General features: G+C 45.3%; 1 protein-coding gene across 1 annotated transcript; it reads right to left on the reverse strand.

Annotated features, from left to right (window-relative positions):
• Positions 1-1,721: 1,721 nt before the first annotated feature.
• Positions 1,722-17,599, reverse strand: si:dkey-85k7.12 (interferon-induced very large GTPase 1). Its single transcript, XM_043683481.1, has 4 exons — positions 17,521-17,599; positions 16,372-16,701; positions 15,459-15,554; positions 1,722-7,006 (listed from the first exon to the last, which is right to left on the reverse strand). Exons 2-4 carry the CDS (start codon positions 16,673-16,675, stop codon positions 2,268-2,270), a joined length of 5,139 nt encoding a protein of 1,712 aa, XP_043539416.1. The 5' UTR covers positions 16,676-16,701; positions 17,521-17,599; the 3' UTR covers positions 1,722-2,267.
• Between the last annotated feature and the right edge of the window lie 1,900 nt (positions 17,600-19,499).

The raw sequence follows: 19,499 nt of genomic DNA on the forward strand, positions 1-19,499 counted from the left end.
GTTCAGGGATGTGTAGGTTAGGTGCACTAATCAGGGGTAAATGTAGAGTAGTAAGGGAATGGGTCTGGGAGGGTTACTCTTTAGAGGGTTGATGTGGACTTGTTGGGCCAAATGGTCTGTTTCCACACTGTAGGGATTCTATGACTCTGTGAAACGATACTGCATCACGCAGATATATGATGTTGCTGCTAGAGTGGATCACACACTGTAATCTGCAGTAACTGGTTCACTTCCTGACTCGCCAAGGCACAAGACAGAAATGGAATGGAGTATCATTTTCCCCAGAGAAGTGCTTCTGTACAAGCTGTCTTACCAGTGCCTGCTGCCTGCTTGTTTAACACTCATTAAGCATCTATGTCCTCCACCACCACTGCAATATGTGAACACCATCTACAAGATGCATTTCAGGCAACTCGCCACAAATTCAGCAGTATCTAGAATATTTTCACGACTTGAATTGCAACATTTCAAGAATGAAGGTACAGAGTTTTACTGAGCATAGTGATGCCATTTGGCCCATCATCCGTGTGCCGAGCAAGATGGACCATTCGGCCTAATCCCTCTTACCAGCCCTGTCTCCATAACCGTGTAGCTTATAACACTTCCAAGTGTCTATCCAAAAAGATTTTTTTTATTTTCAATACAGTGCAGGTTTTTGGCTCTTTACGGCACTTTTGAGAGTTCCACATCGGCACTATTCTTTGGATGAGCATCTTCTCAACTCCTCTCCAATCTAACAAATTGCGACACCTCTGGATTCTTGACCAATCCCGCTAAGGCAAATAGGTCCTTTCTCTACAGTCTGTCTTCCTTTTTCTCCTGTTGTCCCCTGGGCCACATCTTTTTGTGAGAGACCAGGCCCTGTGTAGCACCAGGCTCATGTCCCACTCCAGCTCAGACATGCCGCAGGAGCAGGAGCGGAGGATGTGCCCGGCACCAAGACCCCTGCAGCCGCTGTCCAGCATCAGTGTCTGGAGGAGCATCAGAGATGGAACAGGAGGTAGGAGGAGACACATGCAGCCCCAGACCATGGCCTGCTCTAGATCAGACTCAGGCCAATGATAAGCAGCAGTGACTGGAAGAGCAGCAGGGAAAAGGCAAGAAGTAGGAGGAGCCAACTGAGACGAAGATGAATTGCTGAACCAAAAGCTGTTGCAGTAATAGCATGCAATGCAAACAAATCCGAGGTGACGCCAGAGAGTGGTGACACTTCGCAAATAACTCGCAAAACAATACTTTTCATTGTAGGAACATGTGACAGTATTAAATAAATCTAAATAATATTATACACTTCGATTAAATCTTTTCTCAGCCTCTTTTGTTCCAAAGAAAACAAATGCATAAAGGCAAGGATATACTTAAAGCCATCCAGCGATTTAATTTTGGATTTCAACCAGGGAATTGTTTTTAAGTTCAGATTTAATGTGTCTATTTTAACACAGTTTGTAATGGTTATACATTGTTTGTGTGGAGGTAAGAATCCTTTTTGTGGCTATCCAGTCTTAACTAAAATTCTTCATTCCTAGCAGCATCTTCATAACTCTTCTCTGTACCCCACCCCCAGTAATCCGACCACCATCTTTTGCGGACACTGAGGGATGGACAGGCTTATCCACAGCTTCCTAACAATTGTAGCCAAATCGTAACTGAGTTATTTTGGTAACAGAAGGAGTGCATAAAGCAAAACAGGACAGAAAGAGGAGCTAATCAGTACATAGAAGGATGCATAACAAACTTTATTGAATATGTCCACATATTACAGGATAATAAAGTAAGAGTTCAGAATTATGACAATTGATTCCTTCTATTTAATTCAACCTATCCTAATTTAAGCATTGTTTCTAGCCCAGCCTCAGTGGGATTCCCTCTAAAACTACTTCAACTACAATGTCAGAAATATATTTAAAGCAAACTATAATCACTAAGATAACATTGATCAGTACATTATTCCCCTCTAGATTGGCAATTAACTCTCTTGTAGGAGACTAGACAGTTCAGTTCACTAGGAGAAAGTGAGGCTGAAGAAGGGCTTATGCCCGAAACGTCGATTCTCCTGCTTCTTTGATGCTGCCTGACCTGCTGCGCTTTTCCAGCAACACATTTTTCAGTTCAGTTCACTAGTATTTTTGCACAATTTCTGAAGTTCTTTACTTCCCGATTTTGTGAAGGGATAAGTTCACCTGAGTCCTAAGTAATGATAAAAATCCTCACCTGAAACTGGAGTTAATAGTATTAAAAGTGGACGTCTGATCATCCTGTATTTCTAACTATTTCAGTTCTTTTTTCCTAAACATATTGTATGTTTTCACAATTTCTGCCCTTACAGTTTCCTTCTGTATATTTTTCCAGTCAACAGGAATATCAGCTTTGTTGGCCTTGTAAGCTTCTGCAAACTCTCTATTAAAAGTAGACAGGACATATTTCCAGTAGGTTGCTGCTTGGACACTTGTGTCAGGCGGAATATCCCAGGAAGCGAAATAATCATTTACACTGCGGTAGTCTTTATAGGGATGGAATGTATATTCAGTCTCTGCACAGCGGAATGAACTGTCAGATGCTACTGCAGAAGTGCACACTGTCGCCACAAGCTTGTTGTTGTCAATATAGCGATAACTATTTAGTCCTTCAGGTCGATGGGTTGTAGCAAAATGCTCCTTATGTCCTGAGCCTTCACGTTCACAAGGCACTCCACAGAATGGGCACATCTTCCCACAGCCGAGAACCTGGCGGAAGATCTCTTCATCCGGCTGCACTGGCAGACGTGGCAGAACTTCTTCAATGTCGCAATTCTTGTGAAAGTCTGATGTGAGTTTCTGCTCCACGTCATCCAGGGCAGTAGTAAAATCAGTAGCAAACTCTCTGGCTGTGACAGCATTCTGAAAGAGTATAATTTCCAAACTCTCCTTGTTAATTACAAAATCATTCTTCAAAATGTCACAAAATTCTGTTAAAAATTCTGACACGTTCTCCTTCTCCATCACCATTGCTTGTTTTATGGCATCTTTTGTCTTTCGTATCAGTGCTCGGATTATTTTTGTGATGATCTCCATAATTTTAGTTGTTCCCGTGTAATTCTTTATTATTCTTTTCCTGATCCACTGTCTTGCAAAATGCTCATAGTTTTTGATATATTGTAAGTAATTTTCCACACGGTGCTCATCCAGCAAATCCAGTAGAATCACAGCTTGGAGATAGGCTCTGCTGCTCATTTCATGGTTTGTACAGCTGGCTTTTACACCTTCGACAATCTCCACACCAAGCTTTTTGTCAATGGCTTTCTGAAATGCGGGCTGGAGGCAGTTGCTGCACAGAGCTTGAGCCCTTTTCTGACTTTGATCTTTCTCGTGGTAAATATCTTTAAAAGTGGAATAGTAGGCATCCTTCATTGTTGTCAGACAAGTCAGTGGATCGTTCTCTCTGAAGAAATCTTGGTGCATCTTTTGGAAAATCGGCAGGACATAACCACACATATGCAGCTTTAGGTCTACCTCAAAGTTAACATTTGTGTGAAAGTGGCACCATTTCCTATTCAGTAATGTATCGTCAGTATTTTTCAGCAATGTTTGACAGTAAGTTGGATCGAAGTCAACTTTTGCTTTCAGCTTTTCCAGTGCAAACTGCTCAGCGTTTTCAATTAAACTATCTGCAAACACTTGCACTTCACTGCTAGATCCATTTGTAAAAAAGTCTTTAGCTCTTTGCCAATAACCCCTCTCAATATGATCCCTGGTAACTTTAAACTCGACTTGTCCTTTTTCAAATAGTTTCCCAGCGGTATCTAATCTCTGGCACACCGCACTGCCTCGATAGCGTAGATTTTGTTGCAGTTGATTTTCAAACTCAATTTCGATGTTCTGTTGTTTGATTGACATTGCCTGAAGTGGTTGGACTGTATCTCTCCACATCTTTTCAAACTTTTCCTTGAGTTTACTGTCATTGAGTTCAGAATTTGACTCTTTGCACATTTGTAGCAGTTCACAGACCTGTTTCTGAATAATCCCCTGATACTCCTTCTGTATGTTATCCAGTTTGGCCATGCCTTTGCGCCTCTGAATTGCATCCTCACATTTGCGCTTGCTGTAAATCTCAAGCTCATTTCGCAAACTCTCAGTACTCAGGGTGAAATCCATTTTGAATTTCTCCACAAGATGGATGTTGTCTACTTTGCTGTTGAAGTATTTTTCCAGATGTATGAGAATCATTTGCTTTTGCGCCTGGAGAATTTTATTTGTTTCTTGTATCAGAGTCTGGTACAAATCATCAAGCTGATCAAGAGGGTGATTCCCAATGTTGTTCTCAGCCTTTTCTACCTGGGAATGAATGCTTTTCCTAAATTGCCACTCCCATTCCGAGTACTTCAAACTGAGCTGGCTGTAAGCATCTGCAACTAGGCTGTTTCTAAAACTGAAAATGAAATTTTCGTACTTGACTGCATTCCATAAACCCTTCATCCATTCTCTGAATTGGTGAATCGTAAATGGTTCTTTTCTTTCTCTGCGTTGCTTAAACAAATCAAACAGATATTTCTTTAGTTCAAATATATTTTCACTGTAGCCAGTGTTTACCGGTGCCATGGGAGGAACACCATGCCAGAGGCCTGGAATGTACCAGTTGTTCTTTTCAGGATCATATTCCATGATATCTGAAAACTTTGTGAATTTGTGGTCTTTCTTCTCCATCTTTGCTGCTGCCTTTGTCATTTCATTTAACTGATCCAGGAGATGCTTCCTGTCTCTCATGTTCTGATCATGTGCTGACACTTCTCCCACATTTTGATGAATGAACTGACAGTTTGGTTTGTGCCCTACCTCTTTCATCCTCAGGAAGGCGTGCACCACTATCTGCAAGATATCCTTCATTTCAGAAGAGTTTTCCATAGCCATGTTGACTAATGTAATGTCACTCAGTCCAACAACCAGCGTTGCAAGTTCGTTATCATGTTCATGGCTGTCCTCCAGCTTTGCCAGTTCTGGAGCTTTTAATCCTTCAGTGTCAATAATCATCAGGTACTCACTACCGATCTCCTTGCTCAGGTCTCCTGTAATTTTGATCAACTGCATGAAGGCTCCTCTTGTACATCTCCCACTGCTCACTGCAAACTGCAAACCAAACATAGTGTTTAAGAGGGTAGACTTCCCTGTACTCTGTACACCCAGGACAGTCAGAACAACTATTTTAGTATCTGGTCCTAGTTTCTCTGAAAGATGTGTGAGCACAGCGCTGACCCACTGTTCAGAAATGCTGGACGCATCGCCATCTAGAAGTTCAAGTGGAAAGCCATCTAACATGAGATCAGCAACCACACTAGGAAGTGATGTATACTGACGAGTATTTTCTGACAGAATGTGTTCCTGAACTAGAGTTGCCTCAGCTTCATAAATCTGTCCTATTTCTCGCATGAAATGTTCTAGCCCTAGAGAACTGTCTGATATTTGTTTGTCGAGGTCTGTGAGTTTTTTGGTTGCACCAGGTGATGCTTTATATAATTGTTTATAAGCTTCACGTAATTCAGAAAGCTCTTCTCGTGCGGTGGCATCGAGAAGATATTTGATCCATTTCAGGAACAAGTGTCTTTCATCGTGGCTCGTATTTGCCATTACTGCGACAAACTCAGAAAGGTTTTCCGTAATGTCATACTCTCGCTGTTTCTTCCGCAAATTTGTTAGTTCAAGTCTGAGTTCGGAGTTGTATGCCTCAACAGGCATATCACCACGCTTCTTCTGGCGACAAAGCTCCTTGTCTATCTTCGACCATTTCTTCCAGAGCTCTCCCTGTAAGGGTAGTTTTTCCATCTTATACTCTGCCACACTTCGCATGTCTCCCATGGCAGCCTCTGCCACTTCTTTAGCACTATGGCAGTGTGGCTCATCTTCATCCACTAAAATCTCTAACTTGCGAGCTACATCAGCCATTCCCTCAATGCTCACACAGTCTGTCATGTTTTCCAAAGTCTCCTTGATGCATGATCGAATTTGTTCAACAAACATTGATGTGTTCACGTTCTTATTTTTAACAATAATGTGATTCCGTTCCAACTTCATTAATGGAGCCAGTTTCTGGAGAAAGCTGCTTGTAACAACCTGCTGGTCCAGCTGTGGATTGAGGATGAGGAAGTATCGCGTTTCCAATTCAGCGACAGACTCCAAAAAAGCGAACTCGTTGGCACCGACCTGATCGACAAATATAAAGACTGCTGAGGATACCTGAGCCAGGAAATGAACTTGGGAGCGTAGCGTACTTGCATCACCACGGAGGTTGGCAATGAGGATGGGTTCTGTGAAGATATCAATATTTCTCTTGCCACAGGGGAGGTACCAGCAGAACTCCACTAATCCGTCCGAAATTTTCCGAGGAATATCACCACATTCCATGCTGTGAGTGACAAAGAAGTTGTGATGATGGTGGGGGTTACTTAATACCTCATTGAGAATCCTTGATTTGGAAGTACTGCACTCACCCAGGCGAATAAATGAAATAACGTGCATTGGCGTGGTCACCATTGTTGCCTCTTTGAATCCTTTACTCGCCTCGAGTGACTGAGGTCTCCACTTCTTCACAATGAAACGCATGGCCCACAGCAGTAGGGTGCTGTTGTCCTTGCTGTAATCTGGCAGTAAGAGAGGCAGCGCAAACTGACACATAGACATCTTCATCATCACCTCTTGCTGCAGGATGCTGTCAGCACAAAGGAAAACTGCAGTAATGACATCCAGTGGATTGCATGCATCGCCAGTGTCTTTTCCCGTGATATCAAAAAGATCGGAAAAATTTGTTTGATCAACGGTCAGTTTAGGAATGTCTGCTGAGCATTTGATATTTCTGGCTGTCAAATTGAGAATCATAAGTTTCTTTAGAAAATACCACGGAATATCTTCCAAGCTTTGTGACTTTGCACACGCTATGGTTTCTGGGCCCATTTCAAGAATTTTGCTTAAAGAAAGTTTCTCTCTCAAGTACTTCTGTAGTTTCAGCTTGGAAAGCACTTCCTGAAAATTGTTTTCTTTGACTGTGAAATGAAAAATACAAAAGATGCTTCAAATATGTAAATTAAACATATTTCTCTTCTGATATTGCAGTCCATTTCAACATAGAATATGTTCCGTCAAGTTTACATTAAGTTACACTAGAGATTTCTTAATTAAGTGCCCATTTTACGTGGCACAGTTGCTCAGTAGTTAGCACTGAGGGACCTGGGTTTGATCCAATCAATGGCCTATGAGATTCATTAGAAATCTGAACTAATAAGTTAAGGAAAGAATAAAAATAATATGATGTTGTGGCCATTACAGAGACTTGGTTGAGAGAGTCACAGGACTAGCTGCTAAACTTTCCCAGGTTTCGTTGTTTTAGATGAGATAGAGAGGGAGTTAAAAGAGGTGGAGGAATTGCATTTCAAGTCAGGGAGAACGTCGCATCTGCATTCAGAGAGGACATACTGGAGGGCTCATCCACTGAGGCAGGAAGGGTAGAGCTCAAAAATAAGATAGGTGCAATCACTCTGATAGGATCATACAATTGCCCCGCAACAGCCACCGAGACATTGAGAAACAAATATGTAGGCAGATTATGGAAAGATGCAATAACAACAGGGTTGTCATAGTGAGTGATTTTAACTTCTCCAGTATTGACTGGGGCTTCATTAGAGCAAAAGGCTTAGATGGTGCAGAATTTGTTAAGTACATCCAAGAGGGTTTCTTTTTTTATTATTTCAAAAATATACTTTATTCATAAATACTTTGATCTATACAACTGGACATGTCATACATATGTACACATTCCATTTCTTTGCGTATCGAAACAGAGTAATCATTCTTATTTACAGGTTGGTGCGATTACATTGAGCTGAGACGCCAGCAGAGCCCAAATGACTGCGTGGGCCCCTTGTTCTTCTGAGGCAGGCAGATGTTACATGGTGGTCTTTCCCCACCACGCCTTGGCGGCAGCTGCCCCAAGCTTCAGCGCGTCCCTCAACACATAGTCCTGGACCTTGGAATGTGCCAGTCTGCAACACTCAGTCGGGGTCAACTCCTTCAGCTGGAAGATCAACAGGTTTCGGACCACCCAGAGAGCGTCCTTCACCGAGTTGATGATCTTCCAGGCGCAGTTGATGTTCGTCTCGGTGTGCGTCCCGGGGAACAGGCCGTAGAGCACGGAGTCCCGCGTCACAGTGCTGCTCGGGATGAACCTTGACAAACCTCACTGTATTCCTCTCCAGACTTCCTCTGCATAGGCACATTCCACAAGGAGGTGTGTGACAGTCTCGCTCCCCCCGCAGCCGCTTCGAGGGCAGCGTGCGGTGCGGCAGAGAGTCCGGGCGTACATAAAGGATCTCACAGGCAGAGCCCTTCTCACCACCAGCCAAGCCATGTCTTGGTGCTTGTTGGAAAGTTCTGGCGATGAGGCATTCTGCCAAATGGCTTTGACAGTCTGCTCAGGGAACCGCTCGATAGGATCCGCCCTCTCCTTTTCCCGAAGGGTCTCAAGGACACTACGTGCTGACCACTTCCTGATGGACTTGTGGTCAAAGGTGTTTTTCTTCATAAACTTCTCCACGAAGAACAGGTGATCTTTTATGGATGTTGGGCAGGCTTTGAGAGTCAGGAAGTCAGTCTTCTGTTGCAGGCTTCCCAGCGTCTGACCTGCTGTTGTATCCACTGTATTGATATGGTAAGTACAATTCAATTGCTGGTCAATGATAAATTACCAAATTATTAATCAAATTGTTCATTATTCAGTTACTGCAAACAGCTCCCGAAATTCTTAATCCATTTCTTTAAAGATACCTCAAAGAGTTAATGCAAAGTGTGATTAGTTCTGGTTATAGAAAGCTGAATATGCTGAATCTCACTCAATTATTCCCAGAGGAGATCTTACATAGTGACAGCAATGTCCAGGTGTGAGGTGGAAGTGGCTCATGAGGCACAGTGTTGTAACTGCCTTGTTGCAGTTTTACTGTCAGATTAGTGTGTTTTACATTTCAGCAGATATTCAGGCAGCAGGTGGAACAGGATGGTGACTCAACTGGGTGACGTATAGGCAAAGTTGCAAATGTTAAATCAGCAGCTGTGAAAGGAAACTTCCTGATCCCAAATGACTGTCCTATTTATACTGCAAAGGCACGAAAGAGTGTCAGCAAATTTAATGGCTATCTAGCAATGTTGCTTTTTAATGAATATTTTGCACAGTTTGCTCAGTAGAATTATGGGCAGTTGCTCCACTAAGAGCGACACTGACTAGATTTTACCAAGATGTTTGGTACACATCCTTTATTGATCAGAGCATTGAGTAGAGGTGTTGATCTGGTCGATTAGGCCTTTTTTTGGAATACTACCTTCAATTCTGGTCAATCGTATCTCTGAGGAGTGCGAGACTCTCAGCAATCGTCCTGCCCGGTACAGCACAGGTTTGGTCAGGGTGAATCACCGACCCCAGAGCAGACCTGACCCAGTTGGCAATGACCTTTGACAAGATTTTGTAGTCTGTGTTTAACAGTGAGATTGGTCTCCAATTTCTAATTTCCTCCCTCTCCCCCTTCTACTTGTAGATGAGGGTGATGATGCCTTTCCTCATGGATTCACTCATAGTACCTGCCCGAAGCATACTGACATACACCTCCAGCAGGTCCCGGCCAATCAAGTCCCAAAGAATAGATTTCGACCAGTAAGCCGTCACTTCCGGGAGTTTTATTCTTTTCGAAGGACTCGAGGGCCTTGGTCAGCTCATCCAGAGATAGCGGCTGGTCCAGCCTCTCCCATGTTCCGTCGTCTAGGACCTCCGTGATAGAGGACAGGGATGACTGGGAGGCCGTGCTGTCGATTGGCTTCGAGTCATACAGACTGGCATAGAAGGATTTACTGATCCTCATGATGTCAGCCTGAGATGACGTTGCCGAGCCATCTTCTTCCTTCAGGCTGCAGAGCACGGGGCTCTCTTTGTGCACCTTCTGGATGAAGAAACGTGAGCAGGTCTCGTCTTGCTCCACCGAGCGGACCCTGGACCGGAAGATTATCTTGGAGGCCTCCGAGGCAAAGAGCGAGGCTTGCTGGCCCTTCACCTCCTGGCCCTTCACCTCTGTGACATCGACCCCCATTGTCTGCAGCAGGAGCAGGTTCTGCATACTTTCCTGGAGTTGGGACAGTTTTCCCCGCCTCTCTCTCGCCTCCTGAACAACTTTGAGGGTGAAGAACCTCTTGATGTTCCCTTTTACTGTTTCCCACCAGTCCACTTGGGACTAAAAGAGGGGCTTCGCGGTTCTCCAACCTGCGTAGTCCCTCTTGAGCTCCTCGATGTTACCCGAGGTCAACAGCTTGGTGTTCAGTTTCCGCGTTCCCTTACCAGCCCGCTGCTCGTCCTGTAGGTGACAATTGGCCAGCAGGAGGCAGTGGTCGGAGAAGAACACGGCTTGACGTCGGTGGATCTGACCGAGAGCGTTCGGGACACAAACAGGTAATCTATCCTTGAGCGGATAGACCCGTCTGCCCGTGACCAGGTGTATCTACGCTGCGCTCTGTCTGCAGGGGTGCTGAAGACGTCGTGCAGCTTGGCATCTTTGACCGTGTCCATCAGGGCTCTGGACGTGGCGTCCAGTTTAGTGTCCCCCCCGGCCGGATCATCCATCTGCATCGATGATACAGTTGAAGTCTCCGGCCAGAATGACCGGCCTGGACGTAGCCAGCAACAGTGGAAGCTGGTGCAGGACGGCCAACCGTTCACTCTTACCCGCTGGGGCGTACACATTGATTAGTCTCACGGGAGCGTTTCTGTAGGTAACATCAGCAACGAGGAGGCGCCCGCCCACCACCTCCTTAACCTCGGAGATGGTGAAGTTGCCTCCCCGTAACAGGATACCCAGGCCCGAGGAGCGGTTATCGTTGCCCCCCGACCACACTGACGGCCCATGGGCCCACAAGCTCGACCATCTCCTGTAACTGCTGAGGTGCGGTATCCCACACTCCTGCAGGAACAGGACATCGGCTTTCACGTTGGCCAGGAAGGCCAGTGTTGAAACACATTGTGCAGCAGATTTTATGCTGCGCACATTAATAGTTGCAATTTTTAACCCCATTTTGTTAACAGGTTGTAAGGTTACCCATGTCCGATTGTCACTGGTCCTGCCCCTCTGGGGTAGCTGTCTGCATCCCCACGCAGCACGCAAACTGCTGGACCCTCACAGGGCTGATTTAGCTGTCCAGTTCCTCACTCGGCCCATTTGCCCGCTTCGGTGTCATCGGGCCGAGACCAGGGTCCACGCTGTCTGTTTCTATATCCGACAGCGGGGCTGTCAGAGGGTCGCTGCTCCCAGTGACCTGGAGCTGTGTGGCGGTGGGGCCCTCTTGGCTTTCACCTGGTGGGGGGTGGTAGTTTCCCATTTCCTCAAGAGGTTCGTCCCTTGGTTGGCAGTTGCTGCTCTCCTTTCTCCTCTCAGCGCTCTGCCTCTTCTTTTGGTGATGACCCTCCTTATGCCCGTCCTCACCCTCCGAACAGCTGTCCGTGTCTTCCACCTGCAGCTGCCTTTTCCCCTTTTTCTGGGAGGTCTTGGTGGCCGGGTGGGTTTTCCTCCTCTTGTTTTGCACCACAGTCCATTCCTCTGCCTCCTTCTTTCCCTTCTCCACCTCCTCCTCCTCCGCCTGTCCTGTCGGAGATTCGCTCGGCAGCTGTCCCTCTCCGGTAGCTGTCCCTCTCCGGTAGCTGTCATCTGCTTTGTTCAGGCCTGTCCTTCCTTTTGCATGCCCCCAGACACCATTCCCTTGCCGGTTTGCGGTGCCTTGCCGTCCTTTTGTGGCCCGCCTCCGGCCATCTGCGTGTAGGTGGCGGCCCCTCGTCTTGGGCAGGCCCTGTACACGTGGCCTGCCTCCCCGCACAGATTGCAGTTCTTTTCCTCTTTGCATTCTTTGGTCGGGTGACCCTCCTTCTTGCAGTTCCGACAGATTGTGACCTTGCAGTCCGCCGCCATGTAGCCTGACCTCCCACAGGTTCGGCACACTTTCGGCTGCCCTGCATAAGTCAGGTACTCTCTGCTCCCTCCGATAGCAAAGCTGGAGGGTGGGTGGAGGATATTCCCGCTGGCATCAACCCTCAGGGTTAACTTGACCTGTCGTAAGCTGGTCCAGATCCCGAAAGGGTCAACCACATTGGTGCTTTATCCCTCGACCTGCACATATCTTCCCAGGAACGTCAGGACATCGGTTGCTGGCAAGTAGGGGTTGTACATGTGGACCGTAACAACCCGACTCCTCTGTGCAGGAAGCACACACAACGGGACCGCCGACAAGATGGAGAACAGCGGCTCCCCTTCCTTCTCCTTGAAGACCTTCAGGAGCTGCTCACATTGCTTCATGCTCCTGAAGGTGACGTCAAAGTAGCCTGCCCCAGGGAAATCCTGCAGGCAGTACACATCTGCTGCGGCGAATCCACAGCACTCGAACAACACCTTCTTGACGAACACCGTCCGATCGACTGGTGTACGCTCTTCCACCTTCTTGACAGTCACCCGGACTGTGTTGCGAACGCCCTGGCCTGGGGTGCGAGCAGCTGTTGAGGCCATAGCTCTGAGGTTGGCTGGTCCCTGAATTGGCGTTAGGCCGAAGCCAGCATGAAGATCCACCAATAGCAGGTCAGCACAACCAAACGATCCTCTAATGTCCAATCACGATCCAGCGATGATCTCCACTAGCTCTGATGACTCGCAACTTGACTCCTGTCCTGATAAGAACAGACACTTGATCTTAGCCAAAAGGCCGAGAAGCGATCCAAGAGGGTTTCTTGGAACAGTATGTGGATAGTCAAACTGCAGGAGGAGCCATACTGGACCTTGTAATGGCTAGTGAGCCTGGCAAGGTGACTGACCTTTTAGTGGGTGCACATTTTGGAAACAGTGGTCACAACCCCTTAAGTTTTAAGATTGATATGAATAAGGATAAGTCAAGACCTTGTGGGAATGTACTAAACTGGGGAAGGGCAAATTATGTCAGTATTAGGCAGGAACTAGGGAGTATTCATTGGGAGGAGCTTGTTATTGGGCAAGTCCACATTTGGCATGTGGGAATTGTTTAAAGACCTACTGATCAGAGTTGAGGACTGGCATGTTCTTAAGGATGAAAGACAAGGATGGCAAGGTAAGGGACCCTTAGATAATGAGGGAGGTTCTGAATTTAGCCAAAAGGGAAAAAGGGGCATATGTAAATTTTCGAAAATTGGACAAGGCCCATGAGGAATATAAAGAAAGCAGAGTAGAACTCAAGCAGGAAATTAGGAGAGCAAGAAGGGGCCATGAAATGACCTTGGAGAGTAGGGTTAAAGAGAATCCCAAGGCATTCTATCTTGACATTAAAAATAAAAGGAAAGCTAAAGAGAAGGTAAGACCACTCCACAATAAAGGAGGGAACTTATGTTTGGATGAGATCCTAAATGAGTGCTTTGCACTGGTGTTCACCCAGGAGAAGGATATGGAGGATAGTGAGATTAGAGTGGAGCATGCTAATATGCTAGGGCATTTTGAGATCAAGGAAAAAGTGGTAGTGGGTCTCTTGAAGAGTATTAAGGTAGATAAATTTCCAGGGCCTGATAGTTTCTACCCCAGGTTATTGAGACAGGCGAGAGAGGAGATTGCTGGGGCCTTGACCAAGATTTCTGCATCCTCACTAGTCACTGGTGTGGTCCTGCAGGACTGGCGAGTAGGTAATATTGTTACTCTGTTCAAGAAGGGAAATAGTAATAATTGAGGATGGTGAGTCTCACTTCAGTAGTTGGGAAGCTATTGAAGAGAATTCTTAGGGATAGAATTTACGCATATTTGGAAAAGTGTGGCCTAATTAAGTACATCCAAGAGGGTTTCTTGAAACAGTATGTGGATAGTCCAACTGCCGTACTGAACCTTGTATTGGCTTTGAGCGGGACAGGTCATGTCTTACTAACTTAATTACATTTTTCGAGGAGATGGCAAAGTGATCATTGAGGGTAGAGCAGTGGATGTTGTCTGTATGGATTTTAGTAAGGCTTTAAACAAGATCCCTCAATGGTAGGTTCATGTAGAAGATTAAGATGCATGGAATCCATGGTAACTTGGCCATTTGCAATCAGAGTTGGCTTGCCCAAAGAAGGCAGAGGATAGTGGTGGGAGGGTGACTTTCAGGCTGGAGATCTGAGACTGGTGGTGTTCTGCATAGATCCCATACTCTGCTATTTGTGATATATGTAAATTACTTGGATGAAAATGTAGATTTTAGCAAGTTTGCAGTAGACACAAAGATCGATGGGGTTGTAGAATGTTATCAAAGGATACACATCAAAGGATATAGATCAGCTGCAGATATGGGCAAGAAAATAGCAGATGAAGTTTAATCCCAGTAAGCGTGAGGTGCTGTACTTTGGGACATAAATGTGAAGGAAATGTATCCAGTTAATGGCGGGACCCTGAACAGCATTGATATACAGAGGGATCTGAGGGTTCAAGTCCATAGTTCCCTGAAAGTGGCCACCCAAGTGGATAGGCTGGTAAAGAAGGCATAAGGCATGCTTGCTTTTATTGGTTGGGGAATTGAGTACAAGAGTCAGGATGTCATGTTGCAGCTTTATGAGAGTTTGGTTAGGCCAAACACTGAAGAGTATTGCATTCAGTTCTGGTCGCCACATTACAGGAAAGATGTGGAGAGTTTAGAGAGGGTGCAGAAGGATGATGTGTGGATTAAATGGTATAAGCTATAAGGAGAGGCGAGAAATTCTCAGGTTGTTTTCTCTGGAGCAGCGGAAGCTGAAGGGTGATTTGGTAGCAGTCTATAAAATTATGAGATGCATAGATAGGGATGACGGTCAGAATCTTTTTTCCCAGAGTTAAAATATCTAATACTAGGGGCATGCATTTGAGATGATGGAGGGAACGTTTTTTACAGAGTGTGGTAGGAGTCTGGAATGTGCTGCCAGGGATGATGGTGGAAGCACATACAAAAGAAGCATTCAGGAGACATTTAGATAAGCACGTGAATCTGCAAGAAATGGAGGGATATGGATCAAGATTAAGCAGAAGGGATTAGTTTAATTTGGTATCATGTTCAGCACAACATGGTGGGCCAAAAGGTCCATTCCTGTGCTATATTAAATAAATGAAGGTTTCACTGAACCGGAAACAATAACACTTTCTCTCCACAGATGCTACCAGACCTACTACAATTCTCCAGAAATTTCTGATTTGGTTAAGGAAAGAAGTTTGATTTTTGAGCAACCCTAACATTGTAGATATTACAGTAAAATCCCTGCAGCCCCTCATAAAAAACTATTTGTTTATTCTGATTCCTGATGAAGGGCTTTTGCCCGAAACGTTGATTTTCCTGCTCCTCCGATGCTGCCTGACCTGCTGTGCTTTTCCAGCACCACTCTAATCTAGACTCTGGTTTCCAGCATCTGCAGTCCTTGTTTTTACCGATAAACTGTTTGTAGCCAACCCAATTCAATAAATGATGCACCTTTTTTCCCAATTCTTTGTTGGTTTTCTTCTTGTTGATTGAGCAAGTCCTTCTCAGCAGCAGGAGTTCCACTTGTATTAGTACAGCAAGATTCACCTGAGTCAAGAGAACAAACAGACCCTGTAAACCATACAAAGCATTGAAATAGTACTAGTTCAGCAGGAAGGTAGGAACAGGAGAAGTGAGTTCTCCCCTCAAGGCTGTTTACCATCAATGAGGTCATAGCTGACCCACAGCTTGACTCTCTGTATATCAGTATCCTCGGTAGCACGGTGACTCTGTGGTTAGCACTGCTATCTTGCAGCATCAAGGACCTAGGTTCAATTCTACCCTTGGGTGACTGTCAATGTGGAATTTGTGTGCAGTCCCCGTGTCTGCATGGGTTTCCAGTTTCCTCCCACAGTCCAAAGATGTGCAGATTAGGTGCATTGGCTGTACTAAATTGCCCGTAGCATCCTGGAATGTGCAAACTAGGTGGATAGGCTGCAGGAAATGCAGGTTTATAGGGTTGGGTTGCTGTGGACTTAGTGCCTAAAAATCTGCTTAACAATTGTCAGTACTTCTCAATGGAAGCTTACAAACACAATGAAAATTGTTGAAGGAAGATACTTAATTTAATGAAGTATGAAGTGGTAAAAAGACTGTGGGCTGTTGTGCTTCACTCTTAGCTGGCCGTGAACTCTTACTATGCTGCTTTTAGAAGACTCCCACTTTTCCAATGTAGACTTAACTGCAGGTAGCTGCTACCAGTGTGCGTTTGCCAGATCCTGTCTACTGATATTGAAATCAGCCTCACCCCCCCTCAATTTAGAGACCTAACTTCTGCACTATTCTTATCCCTTTCCATATGATTTTGAAACTTACAGGGTCTGATTGTGAATTTAGTAATACTGACTTGCAAGCTCCAACTCACCTCTTGTGGCAAGATTAAATCCAACCAATATTTCATCCACTCCTGGGAATTCACTCTGTAAACTTTGCAGAACTCTTAGAAAGATCTCACAAGTCTCCTCTCCCTTCAGAACCACAGTGTTTATAATTGTTCTGATCTTATCCTTGGGATCTGTGATCCCATCAATACGATTATACTCATCCACTTTGAAGATGAGCATCGCATCGAACTCATCAAGGAGAACGTTTGGTTGCTCTTTCAGAATGTCAATGAGCGTTCTGCGATTTTTCCGTAGAATGTCTGATGGAATCTGTTCCGAAGCCATTTTGTGGGACAGTTACTTAGCAACACCTGTGAGGAAATACAAAGTTGTTAGCCGAATCGTTAATAGACTTTGAAGCAATAAATTAGAAACATTAATTCTCTCTGTGCTATTCTTACCTTCTTCTATAACAATGTAAAATCTGAAGCTTGTTGATAGACTCAGAGCCAGTGCTCCTACTATACCAATGAAAACTACAAAATTTAATTTAGTTGTGTTTGAACTGTAATTGTTTAAAAATAAAAGACACTTATTTATGCTCAGAATGATGCGCTGGCTTTGGAAGACCAGAGGAGGTTTACAAGAACAAACCTGGGGATGAAGGGCTTGACATGTGAGGAGTGGTTAAGGACTCTGGGTCTGTACTCGATGGAGTTTAGAAGAATCAGGGGGGAATCTGATTGAAACTTATAGAACACTGGACGAGGAGAAGGTATTTCCGTTAGTCACAGAGAGTAGTACCTGAGGCCACAGCCTCAGAGTGAAGGGATGACCCTTTAGAACTGAGATGAGGTGGAATTTCTTCAGCCAGAGGTTGGTGAATCTTAGAAATCCTACAGTGTGCAAATCAGGCCCTTCAGCCCAACAGCAACCCTCCAAAGAGTAACCCGTGCAGACCCATTCCCCCTACTCTATATTTACCCCTGACTAATGCACCTAACCTAGGCATCCCTGAACACTATGGGTAATTCAGTGTGGCCATTTCACCTGGCCTGCACATCTTTGTGCCCAACCAACACCTGGCCCAACCAATCAAGAACCTATCTATCTCTGTCTTAAAGACACTCGATGACAAAGCCTAGAAATTACACTAAAAAATAAGTGGCAATTCTTTGATTCATCCAAACCTTTAACTTTTCCATCCATTGGCAGGCACCAGGCTTTGTTTTGGACTCCCGAGTTATCAACTGAAGGACTGGTGCTTTCAGAGAGTCTAATATAATTCCCTGAAGATCCTCCCACCTTTTGCAAAACAGCAACATGTGATTTCCAATAAACACTGAGTATAGTTTCTATTGGTGGCATACGTCACTCCCGGGCAATAGTTACAATCACAATGTATGGATAATTCCTCAGAATCTGTACTTGAAAGGCTGGATGTTTCTTCTCTTTCCTTTGACCTTGCACTACAGTATCAATGATATATGGAGATTACAGTGCTTATCTCAGGACAAATTAACCCTACAGAACAAGAAAATCCAATCTTTGATTTCCCTTGCTGTAGGGGAATAAAGATTAAAATAATAGCAATTGTCATTTTTGATAATGGATTGGATCAGTATGACAGCTTTGATAGAAAATTTGAGAATGGAATTGCAAACACAATTGCAAGCAAGGCATTCCTGAAGAAGGGCTTATGCCCGAAACGTCGATTCTCCTGTTCCCTGGATGCTGCCTGACCTGCTGCGCTTTTCCAGCAACACATTTCCAGTTCCGTAGTTAACCACGTGGAAGATCGTATCTGCATTTATAAGCATCCTTCACAACCTCAAGGCATTTCCATGCTCTGTGTGGCCAAAAACATGGCTTTGAAGTGTATCTAGGACCCGTGGCAACCAATTTTCTCAGGGCAAAAACTGACAGAGGCAATATATAGTGAACTAAGGGAATCAAAGAGTGATTTATGGCACATATTCAGCCCATTGAATTTATGCCTGCTCTCCAGAGCAATCCAGTCCAGCACATTCCCTTTTCTAACCTTATAGCCCCATGAGTCTGTTTCTTTTACGTGCTTATCCAATTTTCTTTTTGAATTATTGTCTTTGCTTCCACCACACTCAAGAGCAGTGAGTTGCACATCATTATCACTCCCTCCAAGACAGGTTAATTCTCACACTCCCTCTTGAACAAATTCAGAAATCTGTGATCCCCCAATCCTTATCCCAACAGTCAGTAGAAGTCATAGAATTCCTACAGTGTGGAAATAGGCCATTTGGCCCATTGAATCCACACCAACCCTCCACAGATCATCCCATCCAGACCCACCGCATCCCTGTTACCCTGCATTTCCCATGACTAATCCACCCAGCCTACACATCCCTGGACTCAATGGGACAATTTAGCATGGCCAGTCCACCCTCACCTGCATATCTTTGGACTGCAGGAGGAAACCAGAGCATCCAGAGGAAACCCATGGAGACGCAGGGAGAATGTGCAAACTCCACACAGACAGTCCCCCAAGGGTAGAATTGAACCCAGGTCCCTAGCACTGGAGTGTACATGGCAAAGATGTTTCCGCCAGTAAGAGAGACAAGGACCCGAACGCACGGCCTCGGGGGGGGGGGGGGCGCGGCCGGGGGGGGGGGGGGGGGGGGGGGGGGGGGGAATGACCCGTTAAAATTGAGATGAGGAGGAATTTCTTAAGCCAGAGGGTGGTGAATCTGGGACTCTGCCACAGAGGGCTGTGGAGGCCAAGTCATTGAGTGTCTTTAGGACAGTGATAGGTAGATCAGTGAGGGGATCAAGGGTTATGGGGAGAAGGGGATTGAAAAACATATTAGCCATGATCAAGTGGCAGTCGAGAATGTGGTGCTGGAAAAGTACAGCAGGTCAGGCAGCATCCGAGGAGCTGAAGAATCGACATTTCAGGCAGGACCCTTCATCAGATTCATTCCTGATGAAGGGCATAAGCCCAAATCATCGATTTTCCAGCTCCTCGGATGCTACCTGACCTGGTGTGCTTTTCCAGCACCACATTCTCAACTCTGATCTCCAGCAATTGCAGTCCTCACTTTCTCCTAGATGATCAAATGGCAGAGCAGACTCGATGGGCTGAATGGCCTTCTTAACTCCTTACTGAATCTGCATGTTAACCTTCAGAGAACCC

Source organism: Chiloscyllium plagiosum, chromosome 48 (genome assembly GCF_004010195.1).
Source record: "Chiloscyllium plagiosum isolate BGI_BamShark_2017 chromosome 48, ASM401019v2, whole genome shotgun sequence".
Taxonomy (NCBI): domain Eukaryota; kingdom Metazoa; phylum Chordata; class Chondrichthyes; order Orectolobiformes; family Hemiscylliidae; genus Chiloscyllium; species Chiloscyllium plagiosum.